Source organism: Cheilinus undulatus, linkage group 7 (assembly GCF_018320785.1).
Source record: "Cheilinus undulatus linkage group 7, ASM1832078v1, whole genome shotgun sequence".
In the NCBI taxonomy this organism is placed as follows: domain Eukaryota; kingdom Metazoa; phylum Chordata; class Actinopteri; order Labriformes; family Labridae; genus Cheilinus; species Cheilinus undulatus.
In genome coordinates this window covers 27,803,214-27,826,131 of record NC_054871.1, presented here as the reverse complement: position 1 = coordinate 27,826,131, position 22,918 = coordinate 27,803,214, and the positions used below count along the sequence as shown (strand labels likewise).

General features: G+C 40.4%; 1 protein-coding gene across 3 annotated transcripts in view; it reads right to left on the bottom strand.

Moving 5' to 3' along the window:
* Positions 1–22,918, bottom strand: part of elavl4 (ELAV like neuron-specific RNA binding protein 4) — a 93,355-nt gene that overhangs the window by 35,819 nt on the left and 34,618 nt on the right. For all 3 annotated transcript variants that reach the window (XM_041791004.1, XM_041791006.1, XM_041791005.1), the window contains 2 exons: positions 20,811–20,897; positions 14,765–15,011 (listed from right to left, as the gene is read on the bottom strand). In XM_041791004.1, coding sequence (XP_041646938.1) covers positions 14,765–15,011; positions 20,811–20,897 — 334 coding nt within the window. The remainder of the gene's footprint in view (positions 1–14,764; positions 15,012–20,810; positions 20,898–22,918) is intronic.

Here is a 22,918-nt window from a genome sequence, read left to right as displayed (position 1 = left end):
CTAGTTATCTGCGTTCAGAGACGGACAACAGCGGAGGTCTGCCATCTGCCAGGGGTTCAGCTTTGAAAAGGAAGAGGTCGAACTCACGCGGTAATAGTTAAAATACGCCGCAAGATAAATCCGGGACAACAGCAACAGTAACACAACACGCTGCTAAAGACATGAGCCCAGTGATGTTGACAAGCCAGGATTTAAAAATTTCACAAAGACGCTTAACCCAGAACACAAGATTTGCCTAGGCACGAGCATTGTGCTAAAACTCCCTGTCAGAGTCGTACATCTCAGAGAGAAGACGGCCCAGCAGCAGACAAACTTGATCCACTTCACAACTACAGAGCCTTATCTCAGCCTAACAGTTCAAAATACCGACAACAAGGAGTTAAAATGTTCCTGCCTCCAAACAAGCTTTTTTCTCCACCATGATCACACAGGAGAGTTTCTTAAATAAGGTCTAAAGATGCTCCCATGTTATGGACTTGTCAGAAACTGCTCCAGCGTTCATCAGCATAGATAACAGACTAATAAAATCACAGCTGTGAGCCTGAATGGTGGACTAGACTGAAGGGTTTTGGTCTTTGGCTGCATGTAAGATTGGTGAGTTTTGTACAGGTTTGCTTCATCCTTAATGAGGAAAATAATCATTTTATAATCAACAACAGTAAACATAACACAGAAAACATTTCAGAACTGTTCATACACTATAAAAGACTGATTTTTTCATGATTTATGTATTTTTTATTAGTAAAAGTTTGAATGAAGTCCTTTTCAAAATAAGTGTGTTAAAATTTGATTTTTACCCTTTCTGCATATAATTTTATTAAAAATCCAATAGAACAGTCTATTTTAATCACCAAACTAGTGTCATTTGGAGCTGAATTAAATATTATACAGACACTTGGAAGACATTTCAAAATATCGCAATATATATCGTATTTTGGGATATAGCAAAAATATATCTGGATATCAATTTTAGGCCATATCGCCCAGCTCTTATCAAAAGCCTTATTTTGATACTATTTACTTAAGTTACACTGAGCTTAAATTGCAGATGGATCCAACAGCTGAGTACATACTGCTTGAAATGCTTCTCTCCTGGGTTCGACATCTTTCCCACCCTTGCCTCCCACTTTCCCATCACCTTCCTCACCCCTCTCCCTCATCCTCAACAAGAGATGTGAGGTTCGACAAGCGCGGCTACCAGAGGGTTAGCTGAAAATGAAGTGTGCTGGCGAAGAGCACTCATGCGGGGCAGTCGAGATGTGCTGGCTGGTGCTTAATGGTACAGAGACTCTTAGCACTCGTAGAGTAGTCCAGACAGCCAGATGGGGCCAAACCAGCAGCCATGGATGCCACCATTGTGTGACAGGGGGCGTCAGTGGAGGTTGAGTGTTTTTTTTAAGTGCGTGTGTGCGTGTGTACACTAGTTAGTGACAAGTGTTGGTATAAATGCATGCGAGTCAGTGATTGATTACAGCTCTGAAACATAAAATAGAATGCATTTACTTTGACTACAGGCTGGGTTTTCAGCTGCTGGTCAAAAATGTATTCATTTATATATATGTATGCAATTTCACAGAGTCACTGTACATATGGGGGGCATAGTGTGGCTTTTGTGGATAAGCCAGCCCCCACCCTCTACATCACACCCTCTTTGGCAAGACTGAGGACCTCCAGGGCTGGAGGTAGGAGGGTGGGAATGAGGCATACTGGCTGGCATCCATCCCCAGGTGAGCAGAGAGAGAAGGGGAGATGGAGGCTAGACATCTGCCTGCAGCTTCAGGAAATCTCCAGGAGGGGATTCGACAAACCATTTCCAGCCTGCTACAGTGAAGCTAACAGCAGGGAGCCGCTAGCAGACTGCCTGGCTGCTTGGAGACGTGACGCGAACACAGCATAAAGATGTACACACATGCAAGTAAACATGTAATCACTCTACCACATATAGGCACACACAAACAAACACAAGCAGTACAGTATGTCCTCCTGCAAAGACAGTGAGGAGCGGAGCGGTTGGCAGATAACCAGTAGTTGCACCATTTTTTGTGCACATGTGTGTGAAAGTGAGGAGGGATATTGTTCCTGAACTGTTCAGTTAATGAAAGGAAGATAAATGCAAATTTAGTCACGTAGACAAAGATACTATAGTCTAGTGGTTCTCGACATGCCTGGAGTCAGGATCTACCACCTCCTTGTTGACCAATCGCAGCCCCTATTCCTGATTTTTTTTTTTTTTTAACCATACCCAAATGTTTTTAATGTAAAATCAAAATGTGGTACTTAAGACTTAAAAACAAACAAAAGATGTGATAAAACAAAGAGATGGAGACATATCCTTAAAAATAAGGCATATTACAGACTTTTTGCCACATATTTTCTTTCCAGGCATACATCTGTGACCCACTAAAAATGGCAAAGTGACCATCTTTTGGGTCCTAACCCACCAGTTGAGAACCAAGGTATAAAGTCAATGCTTTTCTAACCTACAGTATTCATGTAGAGAATAGGCAGTGTGGTTGGCCTCAGCCTGTCACAACACCTGCCCTGTCCACATCTATACTCCCCAGCAGGATCAGCTCTGCATGCTTCCTCCATTTGGATAGCACTATCATGGTGCTCTGCTCTGTTCCAGCTCAGCAGAGTTTAAAACGGCTCAGCAGCATTTAAGCTAGCATGCTGTCTTTTTAGAATGCAAGGATAAGGCCAGCTCAGCCGTCATCTGGTTTCCATTAATACCAACACCATGCATGATTTAATACCATAAAGACAAATCAGAGAGTTGATTAATTGTAATTGTGCGAAGCTGTGTGTAACTCTACACTTACATTTAAATATAGATGGTAAGTCTTTACACTATGCCAAGTTATATTTACAGTCTTCAATCAGTCAAAACTGCTTCACTACTGCTGAGAAAAGTTAGAAATATTTAACAAGAGGTCACCGAAATGCCATTGAAATTATCTAAAGGAACAACAAATACTGCATTTTCCCTCCTTCGGTTGTGTTGTGAGAATTAACTCTGATGACACTGAGAATTTATAGACAGAGATTGTGGAATTTAATAATCACAAAGAAATGACTTGAGAAAGAACTGCATCTGGGGCAATATAGAGAAGCTATTAAAAATGCATGATAAATAGTCTCTAATGGGGTTGTAGCTCTTGAAAAATCAGCCTTGTGCTGATCAATTAGCTTAATGGATACATTAACTTATATGTTTTAATTGTCAATTAAAACCGAGAACCCAAATGATGCATTGCTCTTTATAATGGCCTTTTAATGAGGTTAGATATTAATTTGCTTTGATTTCTTGGCTGCTTGCAGTGCCAGTCGTGCAAATTCTGCAACAGTTTTAACAACTCAAGAAGACACTTACTAGTCATGAAAGGGGGCTTTCCTAATAAAATCATTTCAATTTTAAGATAGCACATGTCTTGGAACACTTTCCCTATAAAAGACTGATATGATATATATACTGTACATATATAAATAAATGTGAAAGGAAAGGATTATTACTGATAAAATGTCTCATAGTATATGAATGTATTTCACATCTGTTGAAAGCTGTCATAATCTTGTGTAGGTTCCTTTTTCGTTACAGATGTAGCACTGCAATGCTGTATCAGTCAGTGCCATGTCCGGTTTCACTAACAAACAAATCATGTTAGATGGAGGAGTGGAATGAGTAGGTGGGAAATAATTTAGAGTCGCCCTTAGTCTTTTGGCAGACCTGCTGTACAATCTGACACAAACTGTATAGGGGGTGGGCATGTTTTTCAGTGGTAAAACACTGCTATTTCTAGTATGGAGGCTCTTTTGGTGTGTTAGCGAGGTGTTATGACTAAGCCATTATTTGTTTCCTGAGGAGCAGCAGGTTGCCCAATGTGTGAGATGAGAAAATGAGTGTTCTTCAAACGGGTATACTGCCTGCTATCCCAACTATGTAATTTTACCTTTAATTTTGTCCTTTCATACACACACAAATAAACACACAAGAGATTGAAATTTCACTAAAACTGTTCAAGTGAAACTATGTATATGTAATCAAATACACCTGCCATTATTTTGTGCCCTTTGTTGAATCGTATGCCTAAGAGCTTAACAGACATGAAAAGTATCTTCATCTACTGCTATCATCAGGTGACATCATAATACAAACTACAGACTCTTTGATGCTGAATAGTAGCTGTCCACTGAAACACACAGGTGACCAGTGTTGGGAGTAATGTGTTACTAAGTAACCCATAACAGTAACTCCATTACGTTTTTATGGTAACTAGTAGTGTCATGCATTTCTTTTTAAAATCATTAACACCATTATAATTACAGAGAGTTTAAATCACTTATTACTTGTTACTTTTACAGCTGACAACTCCATGATAAAGGTTAGTAAACATTAGGTTCTAGGTGACCATAAGCACAGCAGCATCCTCAGAGAAAGAATAAAGGCACTGCAGAGACACACGAACAGACACAGGCACTGAAACACACACACACACACACATCATGGTTGAGCACCTGGGTGTGAGTTCTCTGCCTTGGAGATACGAGCATTATTTTCCCCTCCTCGGGACAAAAGGATGGAAAAGAACAGGAAAGGAAACGTTTCCACCACCAAGAAGAGTAATTCTAACCTCACAAAGTCTCGAGTTAAACAACATGCTTCAGCTAAGCTAGTTTCCAGCTCACATTAGCTTGGCAGACCAAGGAGGAGCCACTCCATGCAACAACAAAGGCTGGATTTTAAATCACTGCCAGCTCCACAGTGTGTCACTAAGGAAGCAGTAAACAGACCAATAGCAAGGTTCGTTGTTAAAGACATACTTCTGATATAAGCTGTAGAGTCTGCTGCCTTCTAAGAAATAATGAGAAAAAAACAGATAAGACAAGAGATGGGACATAATGCAGAAAGAAAAAGGGAACAGCTGGGATTTAATTTGTACACTGTTGATAGAATACATCTATTTTAGACTTCTTAAGCAGTGTACATATACTTTAACACTGTCAAAACTTGAGAAACATTTTTGCTAAGTTCTATTGTTTCTCAACTTTCCAACAAAATGATAAAGGCTACAATGTTATATACAAAGTGAGAGTTCTTTCCTCTTACACTGCCCCAACAACATAAATTAATGTGTCAGAGGTGTTTCAGTGGGTAAACCAGGTAAACCCAATGAAGAAACTGGAGCACACGAATCACTTGAGGCCGTTTAATCAGGTGCAGAGGACTAACGTTTCGACGCGTACTGCGTCTTCATCAGAGTCAAACAGTACTGGTGTTGTTTGAAGACCTTAAATCCCTTCCTGAATAAAGAGTTACTACCCTGATTGGTTGTTTGAGGTGGGACGTCAGCCCGCAGTGGACCAATACTGTGACAGCACTCATGTCAAACTATCTATTCCAAACAGGAATATGTGAACATATTTCACAACAAATATATACAAGTATACAATATTTACAAAATACATGGACCGACAATGTAGATGGTAAAATATAACATACTGAGCGTAACAAATCTACATATTACAAAAAACATGAGAGGCTAAGTTCTTCATTCAGTCCAAATGGTTCAACTGTGTTAAGGGTGTATATCCAAAATGCCTCCCTCCTGAGGAGCTTGTTGACAATGTCACCACCCCTCAGGGAGGGAGAGATTTTCTCAATGCCCCAGAAGCGGAGGGTTGCAGCGGAGCCGTGATTTACCTGTTTGTAATGTCGTGCTATTGCGTAGTCCATATTGTTGTTGCGGATGGCTGCTTTGTGTTCTGCTATGCGTGCTTTGAGGGGACGTTTAGTCTGACCGATATAAACCATACTGCAGGGACATTTGAGCATGTAGATGACATGTGTGGTACTGCAGTTTATAAAAGAGTTTATGGGAAATCTTTTACCCATTCGGGGGTGACAGAAGTGTTTGGTATCAGAGGAGTTTGAGCAATGAGCGCAGTGACCACACCTGTAAAAACCAGAGGGAGGAGCAGGCAGCCAGGTGGCTTTGTGAGGGGGTTGTGTTGTTGTGTGGATCAGTCTATCTCTAAGGGAGCGGGCTCTTCTAAACGAGATGAGAGGGGGTTGATCACAGATCTGCTTTAGGGCTGGGTCACTCTGTAAAACATGCCAGTGTTTCATGATGGTGTGTTTAATTTGGCCAGCAATGGGGGAGAACTCCGTGGAGAAACAGGGGCGTGAGGATGTAGGGGGGCGCTGTGATTTCTCGAGGAGGCGGGGTCTATCGGAGCGCACCGCCCGCTGATAGGCTGCTTTGATGACGTCTTCCTTGTAGCCTCTGCTCAGAAAGCGCTCGCTTAGCTCCGCTGCTTTGCATTCAAACTCATCATGTGTACTACAATTTCTTTTCAGACGTAAAAACTGTCCTGTTGGGATGTTATTGATGAGTTTTTGAGGGTGATGGCTGTCGGCTCTGAGGAGTGTATTTCTGCTTAGTGGTTTGCGGTAAATTGTGGTCTCCAACCCTCCTTCGTTGTTTTTATAGATGGTTAAGTCCAGAAAGCCCACATCAAACTCAAATGACTCATGATGTGCAGGTCACAACTTGTCCACCAGAGTGTTTTGGAGTTGTTGGATTGTGTATATGAAGAGTTTGATGAGGGAAAGCCGGAAATACCGGAGGTCTCCATAGCATTAGCTGAGCAGCTGGCATATCAGCCCTCCAGATCTAAAAACAGCCTGCACCAACAACTAAGTAAACAAAACTATTACTAAGACTAGGGATTATGGCAATGGGCGAATTCACCAAAATGTTGAAGTATCCCTTTAATATTATAATAAAGACCAACATTAATCACCATGAGCACAGCACTAACAGTATTTAGCCCTGCTACAGCTGCATAAGTCCAGCGGAACCAAAAAAAATCTGAGGAGAAAAGACCAGGATCTGAGTGAAGTGTCCCTTCAGGACTATCTATACAACATTTCAATCCCCACCCTGTCAGCAGTGGAATCTGTCTGTCATTCAGAGAGTTCATGGGTGGACAGATCAACAAATGGGTTAGTGAGAGCTGCAGCTTTTAGAGGTTATCATAGCTCTGAGTAAGTGATGCTAACACACCTTGAGAGGACCAGCTCCTTCTCCCCAGAAACAAGCAAATCTGTTCAGTCAGTCCTGAATTTTGCGACATTTTGAGATGAGGCGGACGGGAGGACAAAAAAAAAAAAAAAAAAAAAATTCACATTGTCAAAAAAAAAATGTGTCACATTCACTGCTTCCATCCTCTCCCATGATATGACGTTTTGCCCCTTGCTGCAGCAGCAACTTGAGGTATTGCTATTTTTGATAGGCCATGGTGCTCCCCAGCGTTTGCAAAGGTGCCCTGTCACTGGCTTCATGTCAAAGTACACTTCACTTACCTTAAAAGCGGGCAACTCCACAGTGAAGAAGGAATTCACAATTTATATACAGCAAAAGAACAAAAGACTACGGTGCCTCAATGCTAGCAGTACAGTCAGAGTATATCATGGCATGTATTCAGCCTGTTTAAAATAACTAAATTCATAAACAGATCCACGTCCCCCGCACACATGCATCTACTGTAGATCCCTCTCCCACTCACTCATTCAACACATCTTTCCCTCCTGGGTTGCCAAGGTAGCAGCCACTGTTGCAGTCAGGAGGCTCCCACTCTCAGTTCCCAAGGCCCTGCTTCCACCAACACACACACACACACACATAGACACACACTTGCCCACGTAGAAGCTCAGGGACACACAAGCACACACATACACGTAAACCACCCCCTCGTGGTGGCTCCCTGAGCCTTGGGGCCAGCGGACTGCAGCCTGCAGTGTGTGGGCTGGCTGGCTGGCTGGCTTTGCAGCTGAGAAATGGAAGGTAAGCTGACAGACAGAGAAGCCCCTTTAAAGTCTTGAATAACCCTGTTATGTCAGGTTTGCAGGGCTGACTCTGCTGCACCTGCTTGGACTCACGACTCACATGGTTCTATGAGCCCCTAGCCGTCCACCCCCAGCCCTGCAGCATACATTCTGGGGACAAGGGTGCTGTCTGATTTTCTTGAGGCCAAGTAGAGTGCACTCTGCGCAGAGGGTCGGAGGGAAAGGAAGCAGCCCTGAGGCAGAGTCAGCCTCTGGATCTGAGGGTGACACAGGGGACAGCCATAACCTCTGTGTTCCAAGTAAAGGGCATTCAGAGAGGAATGAGAGGGGACAGAGGCAGACTGAAGCGAGGGTCATTGGAGGAGCAGTGCAGCCAAGCAAGCTCTCAGGACACCCAATACTGGGGCAGAAGCAGAGCAAGGAATGGGGTGATTGGGTGTGTGTGTGTGTGTGGGTGGGGGGTTTAGCAAGAGAGAGAGACAGGACATTCTCTGGACCTGGGACTCTGAAACTTTAATGTGCGTCTGGCTGCTTGTGTCTGCACTTCTGAGCCTGGCAGCTCTCTTAATACCTGGCTTTAGAGATGTCAAATCCCTTTTCCATCTTTTCGCCTGTCAGCTCTGTTCACGCTATCTTCAGCCTTCAGAACCAGTTCAGCTTCAGATAACTGAAGCCTGCATGTGAGATATGAACACTGCAGCAGATCTCCCTCAGCGTGATTTAGTTAGCTTTAAAAAGGTCTCATCATAAAACAAACAGAGTATTAATGGAGGGATCATTGTTCCCCTCAGTCATTTGCTGAAAAACAGCTCTGCTTGCAATCTGAAGTACAAAGAGAATCAGCTTTGCTCCTGAGTGTGTTGTCGATGTATATTTCAGTAGCAACAAAGAGCTTTGGGTAAACTGAGGTTTATATGGTGAATATTTGATCTGCTCCCCGTTAGACTGACAGACCTTGTACAGGAGCTAAGCTCCACCCGGCTGTCCTTGAAGATCAGGGTTGGATGCATATTTTATGTTTGCAATATTTGAGGGTGCACTCGATGTTCCCGAAATGGAACGACAATGAAACTAATGGAAGTGTTCTGCATGAAGCACACGCCTGTGCGTGCAAAGCAAGCCAAATCCAGCTAAACTGAAGTTTTTTTTTGCCTACTGTTTATGAATATTTCTTACCTGTCTTTATGTAAGAACTGGGCTCACAGCAGGCTTTTACATGGAACTAAAGCTGCTGTCTGTCAGAGGTGCTCTGGCTCCAACTACTCCACAGCTGACATCACAGTCCATCTATTTTTCATAGCCAACATCTGCTTGGCTTGCTACATTGTCACTATGATTTGCATCAGCTCCCCAGATTCCTTGTATAAAACCAACACATGGAAGGTGACTAAAGAAGTGTGCATAAAAGGCCTTACTTGGATTGCTTTGGGATGAAGTCTTCACATAGTTTGATGGTGAGATGAAAATTATTTTATCAGCCTTAACAGAATAAATGCTATCATCAAAGGTTAAAAAAGTTTGCTGCTGAAAGCTGGTAATAAGTAAATGCTGTCACAATGTAAGGAAAAGGCCATGCAGGCAGCCAGTACAGGGCTGACATGTAACAGCTTGTCAACACAGTGAATATTTACTCAGCAAGCAAGTAAAATACAATCCTATCTATCTTTCCAGAGTCAGGCTACTGGGCTGTCTGCTTCTCTAACTTCACTGTCTTTTTGCTGCAGCATGAAAACCAAAAAAAAGCTGTCCATACAACTATCAAATCCTGCTACCCCCACTCAAATGTAGTCAATTGTTTCTACAGCATGAAAAGACATGTTCTCCTCCACCATGTCATTATGAAAACAAATGCATTCTATTATCAAACAGAAATGCAGCCGAAGCAGAAAATGTATCCCAAAAAATTACTTACTGACAAGGATCAGACGGTTTCATTTCTGTGTGTGTGCCTGTGTACATCTGCATGTGTCGGTGTTGGTTAGTGCTGACTCATTATATTTTAAAATCCACATTAATTTTTCTGAGCTCTCCATAAAAGTATGTCTCAGTCAGGAGTGGTTTATCAAGATGTGAGCTTTTAGTTTGGCTGCTTTCAGTTTAAATAGCTGTTTTTCTTTGAGGAAGAATCTTCATTAAGTAGAGTCTTGGGGTCATAAGGTCCTTGACCTGAGCATTTATATACCATTCTCTCTGTCCATAATATAATAGAGAGAGGAAAATACACTTAATTCACACCAAAAAGCACTTTAGATACCTTCTTTTAAAGAGCACACAAATTTAAAAGATTATTTGCAGGTGGAAGCCTGGGGCTTATGGGTAAGTGTGTGGGCTGTGGCTAGTTGCGTGTAGGCTTGCCTTAAATAAATGATTAACCTCTGCGTCCCTGCCGTGCTACGAGAACTTCAGAGGTAGCTGTGCAAGCAGGCAAGAAAGCGGAAAGGTAGGCAATCATGCAGGCATTTTGGGAGCAAGAAAGAGACCCATAGATGGCTTTTCTACCAGCTGAAGTCTGCCAGGCTGACAGACTGAGCCAAGGTGTCCATGCCTGCTCGCACCCGCCTGAGCCTCAGGCCAAGCCAGCGTCATCAGACCTGACAAGAGTGAGTCCACAGGAAGCTGCGAGGACGCTGAGGAGCTGTCTACCTCGGCTACCTTTGAGAGGCTCATGTGCTCCCACCTTGTCAGTAAACAATTGCAGTGAATTCAAGCCACAAATACTGCTGGGAAATTTATCTTGAGATGCAAGCAGTAAATACAGATAAATGGCAGCCTGAAAAGTCATTACATCTGCTATGTTTGAAATAGAAAAGAGCAATACAGCTCAAAAGTGAAGACTCTTACTAGTAATACAGTATGCTCACCAAAAAAACTGCCTGATGTTTTTATCACCAGCAGAACACTTCAATATTGTAAAAATGAATTTTTGAAACTAATATCCAAGAACATGATTTAATCTTTTCATTCAGTGAATTTATTTAAATTCTTCAACTTTGTTCTTTTCTCCTCACACTCTCCACACTGCATAATAGAACACAAAGGCCTTCATGTTCCCATCAATATGAATCATAATACTTGCTGCAGCACACTACTTATTCTAAGCTTCACAGTGAAATTTCAAGCATCCCAAAAAATATCCATCCCCATCTCAATATTCCCTCACACAGAAATTCAGATAAAAATGTTTCTTTGGCTGGAGATGATCTTGTTTATGTGAATGTGGAGATATTTACAGCAAGCTTTCAGAGCACACAGGTGTATATATGGTGCCGTCTTTATTCTTCCTACCATACCTCTCTATACTTATCTCTCTGTCATACCTGGCTGAGTCTGTTAATGATTTGGATGACTGTTATAGAGCTAAAAGCCTCTTGGCGTTCCTCACTAGAACAAGGGTATCTGTGCTTTGTTAGCCCTAAAGTTTGCGTGAGGAAATTGCACCCTTGGGAGAGAAAAATAGGCGAAAATCAGTAGGGGAAAAGAGAGGAGGGCGGGATTTATTTATAACTTTTTTTTTGCGTTGATGCTAAGTCATCAGAGGGACCTTGTAGTGCAGAGCAGAGAAGTACCCTAAATGGTTTAGAACTGAGTGAACAAACATTTTTTCTACCTCTCTCACATTCCTAATTTAGCTCCTGAAGCAGGTTTACAGCAATTTAGCTTGTTTTGAAACTGTCTCCAAATATCCGCTGTTAGTTTGGTTCATCGTTGCAGCTTGGGGGAAAAAAAATCACTCTTAAGGGGAAGGGTGAGTGGAAAGGGAACATGGTGATGGTGATGATCATAGCATGAGGTATTCCAGTGTTATTTTGTTACACACCATCCTCCATTATCCCAGGGTGCCTGATTTTCAGGTTCCATTTTGTGGACAATTACTGAAAAAAAGGAGATCTAAGGATGAGTTGTGCTTCAGAATGTGTTTCAAAAACTTAAGAACAGGGGGCAGGCATTGCTTAGTGGCTATCTATAGTTTACAGGTAAAATACCATGACTATAGGCCCTTCAGTTGTGTATATCCCTTTGTAAGAAATTTAATGATGTGAAATTTTTGCGTTTTTACCCGTGCTACGTGTTTGTTTACTCTCCTTGCCTTGTCTGCTATCCGAGAAAGGCTCGATGATCCAGACTGCTTGCTTGCCTGGTGCTCTTTAATGAGATTATCAGGAGAAGAGTGTTAGTAAGTAGGATCTAAAATGAAAGCCATTATGGAGCATTATCACAGAGTCGCACCACGCCAACCCCCCGATCCATCTGCTGTACGGCCACCCACACAGCCACTACGCCCAGATTACAGCCGTGATTAGCACCGCCAAGTGCTTCTTAATTTAAACACCTCTGGAGAACATGTGGCACTTTGCTGCATTGCTGAGTCACAGTCATTGAACAAACACAAAGGGCACAGAGGATTTGCTTCTTTTAGAAGACAACACACAAATGACTTCTCTAAAACACTTGAGTTTTTTAAAAGGATGATTGACCTTACGGGTTTTTTAACATGTGTGGACCACAAACTTCAGATTTTATTCTTTACATGTATGTATGATCAAAATAAAACAGACTATCAACTGTTAAATGTTCTCCCAATTGTCTCTGTTCATGAGAACATAACCTGTCACAAAACATCTTTCTGGAGAAATTTTATAATATTCTAGTTAATGCTGTCAAACTCTTGGATTAATTTCAATTAATTAATCACAGAGTAAAAATGTAATTAAAAAATATATGCTGATTAATTACACTCGGATGCCATCACACACGGGCTAAAGCAGCTTTGTAACTCTGAGTGGAACACATGTAAAAAGTCTCTGTGCTCAAATTTTTATAATTTTATTGATAAAATCCACAGATAATCACCATCCTAGATTGACTAGTAAGTGGACAAACTACCCTTGATCTCCACTTCTCTTGGTTCGAAGGCTAGTAGAAAGCTTTGGTGCCATTCAAAAACGTGCCCTTTCTGATTGTTTTGTTGCTGTTATGTGATCTACCGGTAATGCAATCTTTCTCAAATTATCAGCATATATGATCAAGGCCGCCCACAAGGAGGGATAAAGGGGAAAGCTTTCAGGGGCCCAGCCAAATGGAGGGCCCATGAGGAGGTCAGCAAAATTGTGGTCCATTGTAAAGTTAATCATTAATAACCATACTTTACATTAAAGTGGAATAGTTACATTTATCAAAGCAACAAAAATGAATTTTATTTATTTATAGAGGTATACAAAATAGACTTTTTAAAATGCGAACCCCTTTTCTTTAAACAAAATTACCTTTTATTGGTAATGGCCATAAGTGGATGGGCACATTGACTAAATCACTTGGCAAGCAATGACAGATTTCAAGGAAAAATAATCAAATAATCACAAAAAAAGGCTAAAAGTAGCCTTAATGGATTAGAAGTAGAAAAAAATTGACAAGATAACATTGAAAAGTTGTTAAAAAGTGGCAAAAATTGCTTAAATGAGGCACAATTAGAGAAAAATGTCAAAATGGTTCACTACAATGCAAAAATGGCTGCAAAAGTTGTGAAAAGTTGTTAAAGGTGTCAAAAAGTCCCAAAATCAGTTCAAAGAGGCAAAAGTGGCATAAATTAGCTACTTCACAGTGGTAAAAAGGGGTTCAAAAGTGGCATAAAATCTTGTCTTGTCCATGAGTGAGGGTAAAAAGGAGCGTGAGATTGACAGGCGGATTGATGCAGCGTCAGCGGTTTTGCAGGAGTAGTGCTGGACTGTTGTGGTCAAGAGGGAACTTAGCCGGAAGGCGAAGCTTTCGATTTACTAGTCAGTCTTTCTCCCAACCCTCACCGTGGTCATGAACTCTGGGTTATGACCGAAAGAATGAGATCACAGATACAAGCGGCCAAAATGAGTTTTCTCCGGAGGTTGGTGGGGGTCAGCCTTAGAGGTAGGGTGAGGAGTTTAGACATTCGGAGGGAACTAGGAGTAGAGCTACTGCTCCTTTGCGCCGAAAGGAGCCAGTTGAGGTGGTTTGGGCATCTGATCAGGATGCCTCCTGGACACCTCCCTTTGGGGGTTTTCTGGGCATGTCCAGCTGGGAGGAGACTTCAGGGAAGACCCAGAATGCGCTGGGAGGATTATATATATATATATATATATATATATATACATATATATACTCTCTGGTCTGGGAACGCTTCAGGATCCCCCAGGAGGATTTGGAAAGTGTCGGGGGTGAGAAGGATGTCTGGGTTGACTTGCTTAACCTGCTACCACTGCGACCTGGCCCCGGATAAGTGGAAGAAGATGGATGGATGGATGTTAATGCTACTGATCCAGCATGCACGCACTGGTATCATCAGTAAATCACAACTGGGCAGAAACCATCCTCTAGGATTTTCAGGGACCCAGCCAATGCTGTAGGCAGGCCTGTATGCAATTAATCGCGGTTAATTAATAAAAAAGCCTATAATTAATAAAAATCACTTTAATCAACTGACAGCACTAATTTTGAATAATTTTGTGTATTTGACTCAAATGGCATATCTCAAAGGCAGATAAAAACATTTAGACTACCAGCAGCTTTAATTTGCACGGTTTTTCATGATAATTTAGTGCTCAATGTACAACATTAAAGTTGGAAATTAGGTTGCTGTAAAGAAAAGACAATCCAGTGTGGAATGCATCAGGCTATTCGGCAACCAGTCCAGGGTGTACCCTGCTTCTTGCCCATTGGCAGCTTGGATATCCTCTGTGGGCTGAGGACTTAAACATACTATATTTCAGTAACAACAAAGAGCTGAATATTTGATCTGCTCCCCATTAGACTGACAGCCCTTGTACAGAAGCTAACATACTTTATGTGTCTTATACATTTCTTCAACGTTTGTTACAGACTCTAGAAAGCAGAGACTGAGAGAATAGAAACAGAAGTTTTCTAGCAAAGCTCAGGCAGTCTTCTTACCTGTGATCTTATCGCGAACCAGCTTGCAGGACTCGATCTCTCCGATGCTGCCGAACAGGCTGCGGAACTCCTCTTGGGTCATGTTCTGGGGAAGGTAGTTGACAATAAGGTTGGTCTTGCTGTCGTCATTTGTGGGTCCAGTCTGCATGGGTGAGGGGCAGCCACGGCTGTTGGTGGTTGGCCCGTTGGCTGTGTTGCCTCCTCCACTGGGGCCATTTGTCACTGGAGCCTCCATGTTACTGATGATCTGGAGCAAGGCAAAGAGGAGGTGGGAAGAGGAGAAAGGAGGAGAAGAGCCAGGGAGGGAGAGGGAGAGAGAGGGCATTTATTAGAATAAAACTGTGAGCTATTTTAAGCAATAATATGTGGGAAACAAAGAACATGTGGAAAATCTTACACTTCACAAACAAAACTGGAATTACCAAATGAACAATTCTTGCTCTTTTATCTGAAACGGCATGTCTCAAAATTAGTCAGCTGTGACAGATCTTTTTCACAGTTCTGTTTACATTTCTTAATTTGTGATAATGTTACAATGTAATGAGCAGAGTTTTACTGCAATTTCAAATATATGCTCAAATTTAATTTGAAATTATATTTCTGGGTCTTATGTGAAAAAAGGTTTTAAAGACAAAGTTAAGAAGAGTATTGTCTTCAGGAATTAAATTTCCTTAAATGTATGAGCAGTGATGCGGTCACTAAATTTTCAAACTGGTGAAACACTACAATGCAAAACATTGATGTTTTGACTATACATACAGTTAACAGACTCTACACATCACATTTACATGTCTTAACACTGAGAAGTACACCACACAGTAGACAGAGAAAGACTAAACAGTTAAATATAACGTAGACAGTTGATGTATGGCTGTAAATGGATCTCTAGCATGATCTGAGAGGAGCTGCCCTTCGGCCTGTGTTTTGACTGCTGATGCTGCTGCTGTGACAGAGAGAAAGTGTTTTTATATCTGGTCTAACAGATCAAAGTTTAAAAAAGGAACCATGAGCTTGTGGTAAGTGTGAGAAAACAGCAAAAAAGGTGAGAGTGAAAGTCAAAAGTAGGAGGAGGAGGAGGAGGAGGAGGGTGGAAGGTTGCACTTCGCTTTTCTAAAAGAGCACTCTGATACATTTTTTATACAAACACTCTGAGCAGACATTATTCTCCAACAAAAGCGACGCATGAAGGAAAATTATTCATTCATTTGCATAAAAAACATTTGTTTGATCAAATTAATGGCTTTTGTTGCGTATATGTGTGAGTGTGTCAGTGTTTTGCAAATGTTAAGAGAAAAGACACCTAAAATGAATCTCTACAAGGTGGGAAGATAAAACAAGGGAAAAAAGGTGATGTTTAACAGAAAATCAATATGTCTGAACTGATATTTGAGCAGACCTGCACACAGTAAACCAAAGTAACCTATTTCAAATCCCTAGAAGAATATCCACATCCATGCCTGTTCAAGCACAAACTCACAGCTTCTTGTCATTTTGCTGCGCAGGCACCGCTATGACCTAACATGCTGAAATCCAAATTAAGATGCAAATATTCTTTAATCTGGTTCAATCAAATTTTTAAAGACATCACTCAGATCTCTCCCTTCCCCCTGTTCAACCATTCAGCTCTCCGTCTATTTTTAACTATTCTTAAGAACACGCAGACAGGCTGCACTTGGAAGCAGGGCTGGTTTTAGCAAAAGGAGAAAACGGCACACAAGTCCTACTTCGCTCTATTTCTGGAATATCAAAAGACTGGACCCGTGTTCTAATAATATAGCTCAAAGCAGATTTTAAAAATTTCCCAGTTTGTCCAGAAATAGTTCTTAAAACCATTGTAGACATTTACAATGTGTGCACTTCTTGACTTTAATCACTTGACTTTCATCTCTCCACCTACTTGTAGTGGTAGGCAGAGATGATCAGATGAATAGAAGTGCATGCAAACCAATAACTCCTTTGTAATGAAGAAATGCCACATAATAACAATTACATAAAAATGTTATTACAGGCCAGATGAAAATTTCTTGTATCTACCTTATAGCTGTATAATGTTTAAAAAGATCATTGAAAGTAGCCATGCTTATGAGATTTTGAAGGGAAATTATAAGCCTGAATTTGCAAATAGTCTATTTAAGAGGGATTTGATCAGGTCACTATAGCAGAGACAATATAAAGACTGCATATGAAGCACATGGTCTTTGTTGAAGTACTCAATTTCTTTCTTAAATTATATTTCATTTAATGGTTGAAGAGGGCTTCAGTGAGTTAAAGCATTTTTTTTTGTCCAGAGGAATATATTTAAAAAGGTTGTAGGTTTTTCTCTTCTTTTTCTCCATCCGAGTGTTCAGGAGCGGCACCAACAAAATGTCAGTCTTGAAACTGCTTCCATACTCTCATTTAACACAAATGCACACACACTCACACATGCCAATGCTTCTATGCATTCATCTGCAGAGAGAGCGCATCTTTAAACACACACACATGCAGAGAGAGAACAATGGCTCAAGCCCACAGCAGAAAAACAAACAGACAGGGAGATGTCTAAAAGCTCTCAAGATGAGAGCTGCATGCAAATTGTTCTTTTGACAGTATCCTTTCCTCCTCACTCACCGCTTCACCACAACAGAGATACAGAGACAGAGCGAGAGAGACAGACAGAGAGAGAGAGAGAGAGGCAGAGCGGAGAGGAAGGAGAGAATAGTATCTAGCCATAACAGAGTTGATTGGAGAGGGCCTTATTAAATCTGTTTACATTCCCTGCTGAGCTCCATTCTGTCAGAGAGACTTTCAACTCCATGGGACGCTTTCTGAGGAGTTTTTTTACACCAAAATGGCTGCCTCTAATTAACAGGGACCTGCCGAGTCCCAGTGGCCAATTATATTCTTCTCCTTGTCCCTGCCCACCAGCATTTGTGCTGCTCAGTGGTCCACTTCATGTTGGTTGGGAACACTCTGGCCGCCCCTGCTCTCCCACTGTGGAGCACAGAGCTGTGGACAGAACTCATGGCATGTCTTGTCGACTCGGTACAACACACAGCCCTCTCTAGCTCTTAGCTTCAAGATGCATCTTCTTTTACTCACAAGTCGTAGTTCCTCTCATGTAGGAGGAAGAGGCTGCAGCCCAGGTCTGGTTAAAAGTAATTAATGCAGACTGGGTGTAGTTGTGTGAAGTAGAATTGAAAATAGTCACTTTTGTGAAATGAAAGACACCTGATGGTCATTCTTCAAGCTGTCATCTTAAAAATGATACACTGACTTTACATGACTGCAACAATGTTTGAACTCTAATAACACTATAAATTTCACTGTGTTGGAAAAATGGGGAAAAAGACAAATAAGATGTAAAATGGAGTGTGAAAAGAGGTTCTCTATAAATGCTGAGAATTTTATTTTGTATGTTTTATAAGGGCTGAGTGATTTAGGAAAATCATCTACTTGCAATTTTTTCTCATCGTATGTATTTTTTTGTGCTGTCAAAATTTTTGCTTCTTTTTTGATTAATTAATCACAGAAGTGAAAAGTGCGATTAAAGAAAGGATGGTGATTTATTAAGTCTCCCACCCCCTCATACACACTCTTGTTGCACTAAGGAGCTCCATGAGTGACAGGATGCTCCACCCAAAGAGTGTGAAGGATAAGGAATTGCAGGTCATTCCCTCCTGCAGCTGTTAGGCTCCACAACAAAAACTGCTCCATATAATCCCTGTGCAATAAACTATTTTTATATGTATAATTTGTACACATGTATGTATGTGTATATAGGTGCACATATAAATATCTCCACTATCCAATCCGTAATATATATAACATGTATGTACCAGCTGTAAATACTACTGATACTTTTTAAATTTTTAAGTTACATTTTTATATTTCCTATTTTGTATTTATTCATTGTTCTAACAGAAAGCTCTTTTTACTCTCGTGTGCTTTGTTGACACCACTCTTGCTGCGGTAAATTTGAAATGATCCCTTTTGGGACTAATAAAGGAATATCTTATCTTAATCGCACAACCGGCTAAAATAGCTTTGTAACTTTGATTGAAACACAAAAAAATCCTCTGTGCTCTTAATTCTTACCTTTTTTCAAATATAAAATCCATATTCTACAAGTGAATACCACCCTAGATTGACTAGAAAGTAGACAATCTGCCCTCAATCTCCAAAGTTTTGATGCCATTCAAAAGCATGCCCTGCAGTTACTTGTGATTAATTACAAAGTCTATAATTAATTAGATATATTTTTTCAAATTGACTGATAGCACTAGTATTTTTAAACAAACACAAGTAAAAAACCCTTCCATATGATAACCAAAACAATATTTGCTGGATGACACATGAACAGTTCCTTCCTTTAGGCCAGGTCTACGTTAGGATGAATTTAGACGATGAATGAATCAATATGAATTACATATATTTATTATCTACTTCAATCACAGTGGTAAATTGACTGAATTGTTTAACTTATAGCCTTGTAAGCAATGTCATAATAATAGTTTTGGATTTTTATTAGTTTTTATTCTTATGTAGTTTTTACTTTGTGTAATAAATTGTTTAAAATAGTTTTAGGTAGTTTTTACTACTTGTTTGATAGCTTCGCTTTTATTAGTCTTAATGTAAGTTTTAGTTTTTTTAGCCATATGGGGTACTCATCAGGGTCGAGAAGGGTTAGAAAGTAAACATTATACACCTTTTTTAAAAACACATTCCAACAAGTTCCTCTACTCTTTTCATTTTATTTATTTAAATAAGATTTTTTTAATAAAACTCAAGACTTAAAATTAACCATTGTGTGAAGTCTTCTTCAATTAAATCAGGCCATACTAGTCCCCCCAGGCTTGGGTGAACATGCAAGTCTTTATACTGCTGTCAGAGGATAAAACTAAGGATGTTTGTCCCTAATTTTATTTTAGATAGTTTTCTAAGCACACAATTAAGTTTTAGTTAGTTTTCTTTTTTGGTAAAGCTTACTTTTTTATTGAATTTCAGTAAACTGAAATGATTTAAACATTTTAGTTTTACTTATTTAGTTATAACAATAATAACCTTGCTTGTAAGCAGCTATTTTGACAACATAACAAATTTCTACCAAATTATTTTTTTAACCTTGTGCTTAATTGTCTTAACGCTCTTTTCTGCTTTTATTGATTTTCCTGTCCATCTGTTCTTTGTGAAGCACTTTGGGCTGCATGTTTTTATGAATGCAAGGAGCTAGGCAAATTAAGTTCAGTTTAGGAGTGTGGGTAAACACTGATATGAAAGTCAGTAACATCACACAAACTGAAGTGTAGATTGAACGGTAAAAACAAATCTGTGGCTTTATCAGTCTGTATTTTCATAAATCAAACTAAGTCATAGTAAGAAACATGATATATACACATGTGGATTACACTTTTAAACACTGTCTTTACTTGCCAGTCTTTATAAATAAATAATGAACATGTTTCAGAAAGTAAGGCTTACTGATCTCCGGTCAGTAACATAACACCAAACTAACTGTAGTCTAAAAGGGGCTGAATGATTTTGTAAAAAAGAAATCTAGTGGCGATTTTTTCGACTCACATTGCAAATTTGATATGCTTTGCTTCATTGTAGGAAACAATCATTGTTAAGTCATTCTCATTTTCATTAAGAAAAAAAAATACAATATGGACAGAAGGACTTTTTTGCAAATTTCTCTAAAAAATGACACTTGAATAATTTCTTAATGTGAAGGGCATAACATCTCTGCAGCAAAAACTACACCCTCTGTGAATTGAAAATTAGGCCACACTGATTTCATCAAAATTTTGTTTAATCGCTCAGCCTTACAACAGGGCACCATGATTCTGACTGAATGAAAAAATACTACATTACCCATGTTAATGTTCATTTAAAAAAATGTTACTAACTGCCGTCCATCAATCTCTGCTCTAGTCCCAACTGTCTCAGTCAGCAGCATCACCAACCAGTGCATATTTATGTGAACACAGTATAATATCAGTTCATATTACTTCATGGGTGTGTAAAATGGCTTGTGCCATCCATTTGGCAGCAGTAGTCTCCTTACCATCTTTGGCTGTGTCAGCAATCCCTTCTCTGCCCAGCCCTGGAGCTGTGGGAGCTCTGCCTGACGCCACTGTGTCTCTGTCGACCCCTATGGAGCGGAGCACAGGGAGGGAGGGATGCATAGCCCACCATCAACATCATACACTCACTTTAGAAGGTTAGGGGGTGTGGTGGGATTTGGGGAGTGGGGGAAAATTAGGGATGAAGGGGAAAATGGTGGTCACTAGGAAAAAAAAGTGCAGTTACACCTTTGCAGTCATGCCACCAGTCAAACTAAAACAAAGAAAGTTGGCTCAGGATTTTTGCTTTGCCTGGTTTGCCTGGCTGAAATTTTTAATATGGGATGATAATTAATTTAGAGGTTTTGTGTCTCACATTGTTTAAATGTTTCTTTGTGCAAAATGTGGAATTGCTAGGATAAAACTGGAGGTGAGATGTTTCCTCCAGTTGTTTCAATCATTTGAAGAGAATTGCATGCGTATGTAGAAGACAGCAGATTGGTGTGGTGACTGCAATGACCTTGGCAGAGTTTATAATGAGGGTTTCCCTCTTGCTCTCTGTGGGTAAACAAGCCTGTGGTTGAAGAGACAGAAATGCCACAAATGAGCAGAAAGTCTGTTCACTAGCTCTTCAGAGCGGGGGGGCTTAAATGCCTGTAGCTATCTACAGATGCTACAAGCAGCCAATTTAACAGGAGAGGAGGAAAAGAGGAGGGATGACCTCTGCCTTCATTTACTCCTTCAGAGAGATGAGGAGAGGGAGTGAGGGATCAGATGGGTGGAGGAAGAAAAAAGCAAGGGCTGAGTAATGGGGAAGACACTTCCAATACTTCAAAGAAAGAGACAGAGGTGGTGGGGGAGGAAAGAGAGAGAGAGTCTGTACATGTTCTATTGTCAATGTGTCTTGTAAACTTAGGCAGGAATGCATAATGGAGGTCTAAATGAGAGTGAACTGTCAGCTTAAAAGGGAAAAAGAAGATACAGAAGGGCAGATAGGTCAGGGAAGAAAAGAGGACAAGGAATATTGTTTCTGCTTGCTGACAGGTTACGGTGAATATTGAGATATCTTGGGCATATCCATACAGACAAAGCAGGTTGAGCCACCTTTGTTTTAGTCTGGCAAGGGCCAAAGGGTAACTATTGATTAATGGTTGTCCTAATTATACAAATACTTTTTCACTCATTAATCTGAGTGGGGAAAAAGTAAAAACGGGTTTTTTCTTTGTTTTAATCTTAAATGTAATTCATGTTTTCAAATTTGAGCTTTTCAAGGTCAGCCCCATTCAAAAACCAGTCCTGAGGCTATGGTGTTCATACTGGCTACCACATACAGTCATGTAAAACTATATTAATCCTATTAAAAAGACAGAAGTTAGCATACTGTTCAGCCTGCTGTTAAATGTAAAGTTGAGAATCTACCCTGAAAAAAGAAAGTGTTAGGCAGAGGTGAAACATCAATAGCATTTTTCACCCATTCTGCAAATCCGTCATTGTACACACTATGTCAGTGTGGAGGGGAATGGTGTGTCGCAGCAAGCAGACGGTGCAGTGTTGTCTTAGCATGTACAAATGTGGTGATCAAAATGTGAGAAGCAGCAAGCAGATGTGTATGAGTCTCCATTTCAACAGCCAACATAAAGCGCATGAGAGCATCATGTCGGCAGAAAGGACTATTACATTCCTCAGAAGTGCGTTTAAGTCTCCGTGTTGCACTTTTGAAATACTCCTCAGTGCTTAATGCTCAACCATTCGATTAAAAAAAACAATATCAGGCATAACACACACACACTGACACACAGTTTTGTATTCATATTTTTGCTGTCCTTGCTTATCACATGAACACACACGTGTGCATCTTCTGATAAAATCTCAAATAACACTGGAATAAGGGCGCAATGCAATTACATTCAGCAACCATTGAGATGAAAAACGCTCATGGATACATTTTCAATTATTCAGGGAATACATTTCAGTCTGTGCTCGGATGCTGGGAAAACTTATTATATAATCAATACACTCTATAATGCCATTAATATTTGATTCCACAAAAGTGCTTCCTGTCTCCTTGGGCATCCGGCCAATGGTGTCTGGATGCTGCAGTCAAACAGGA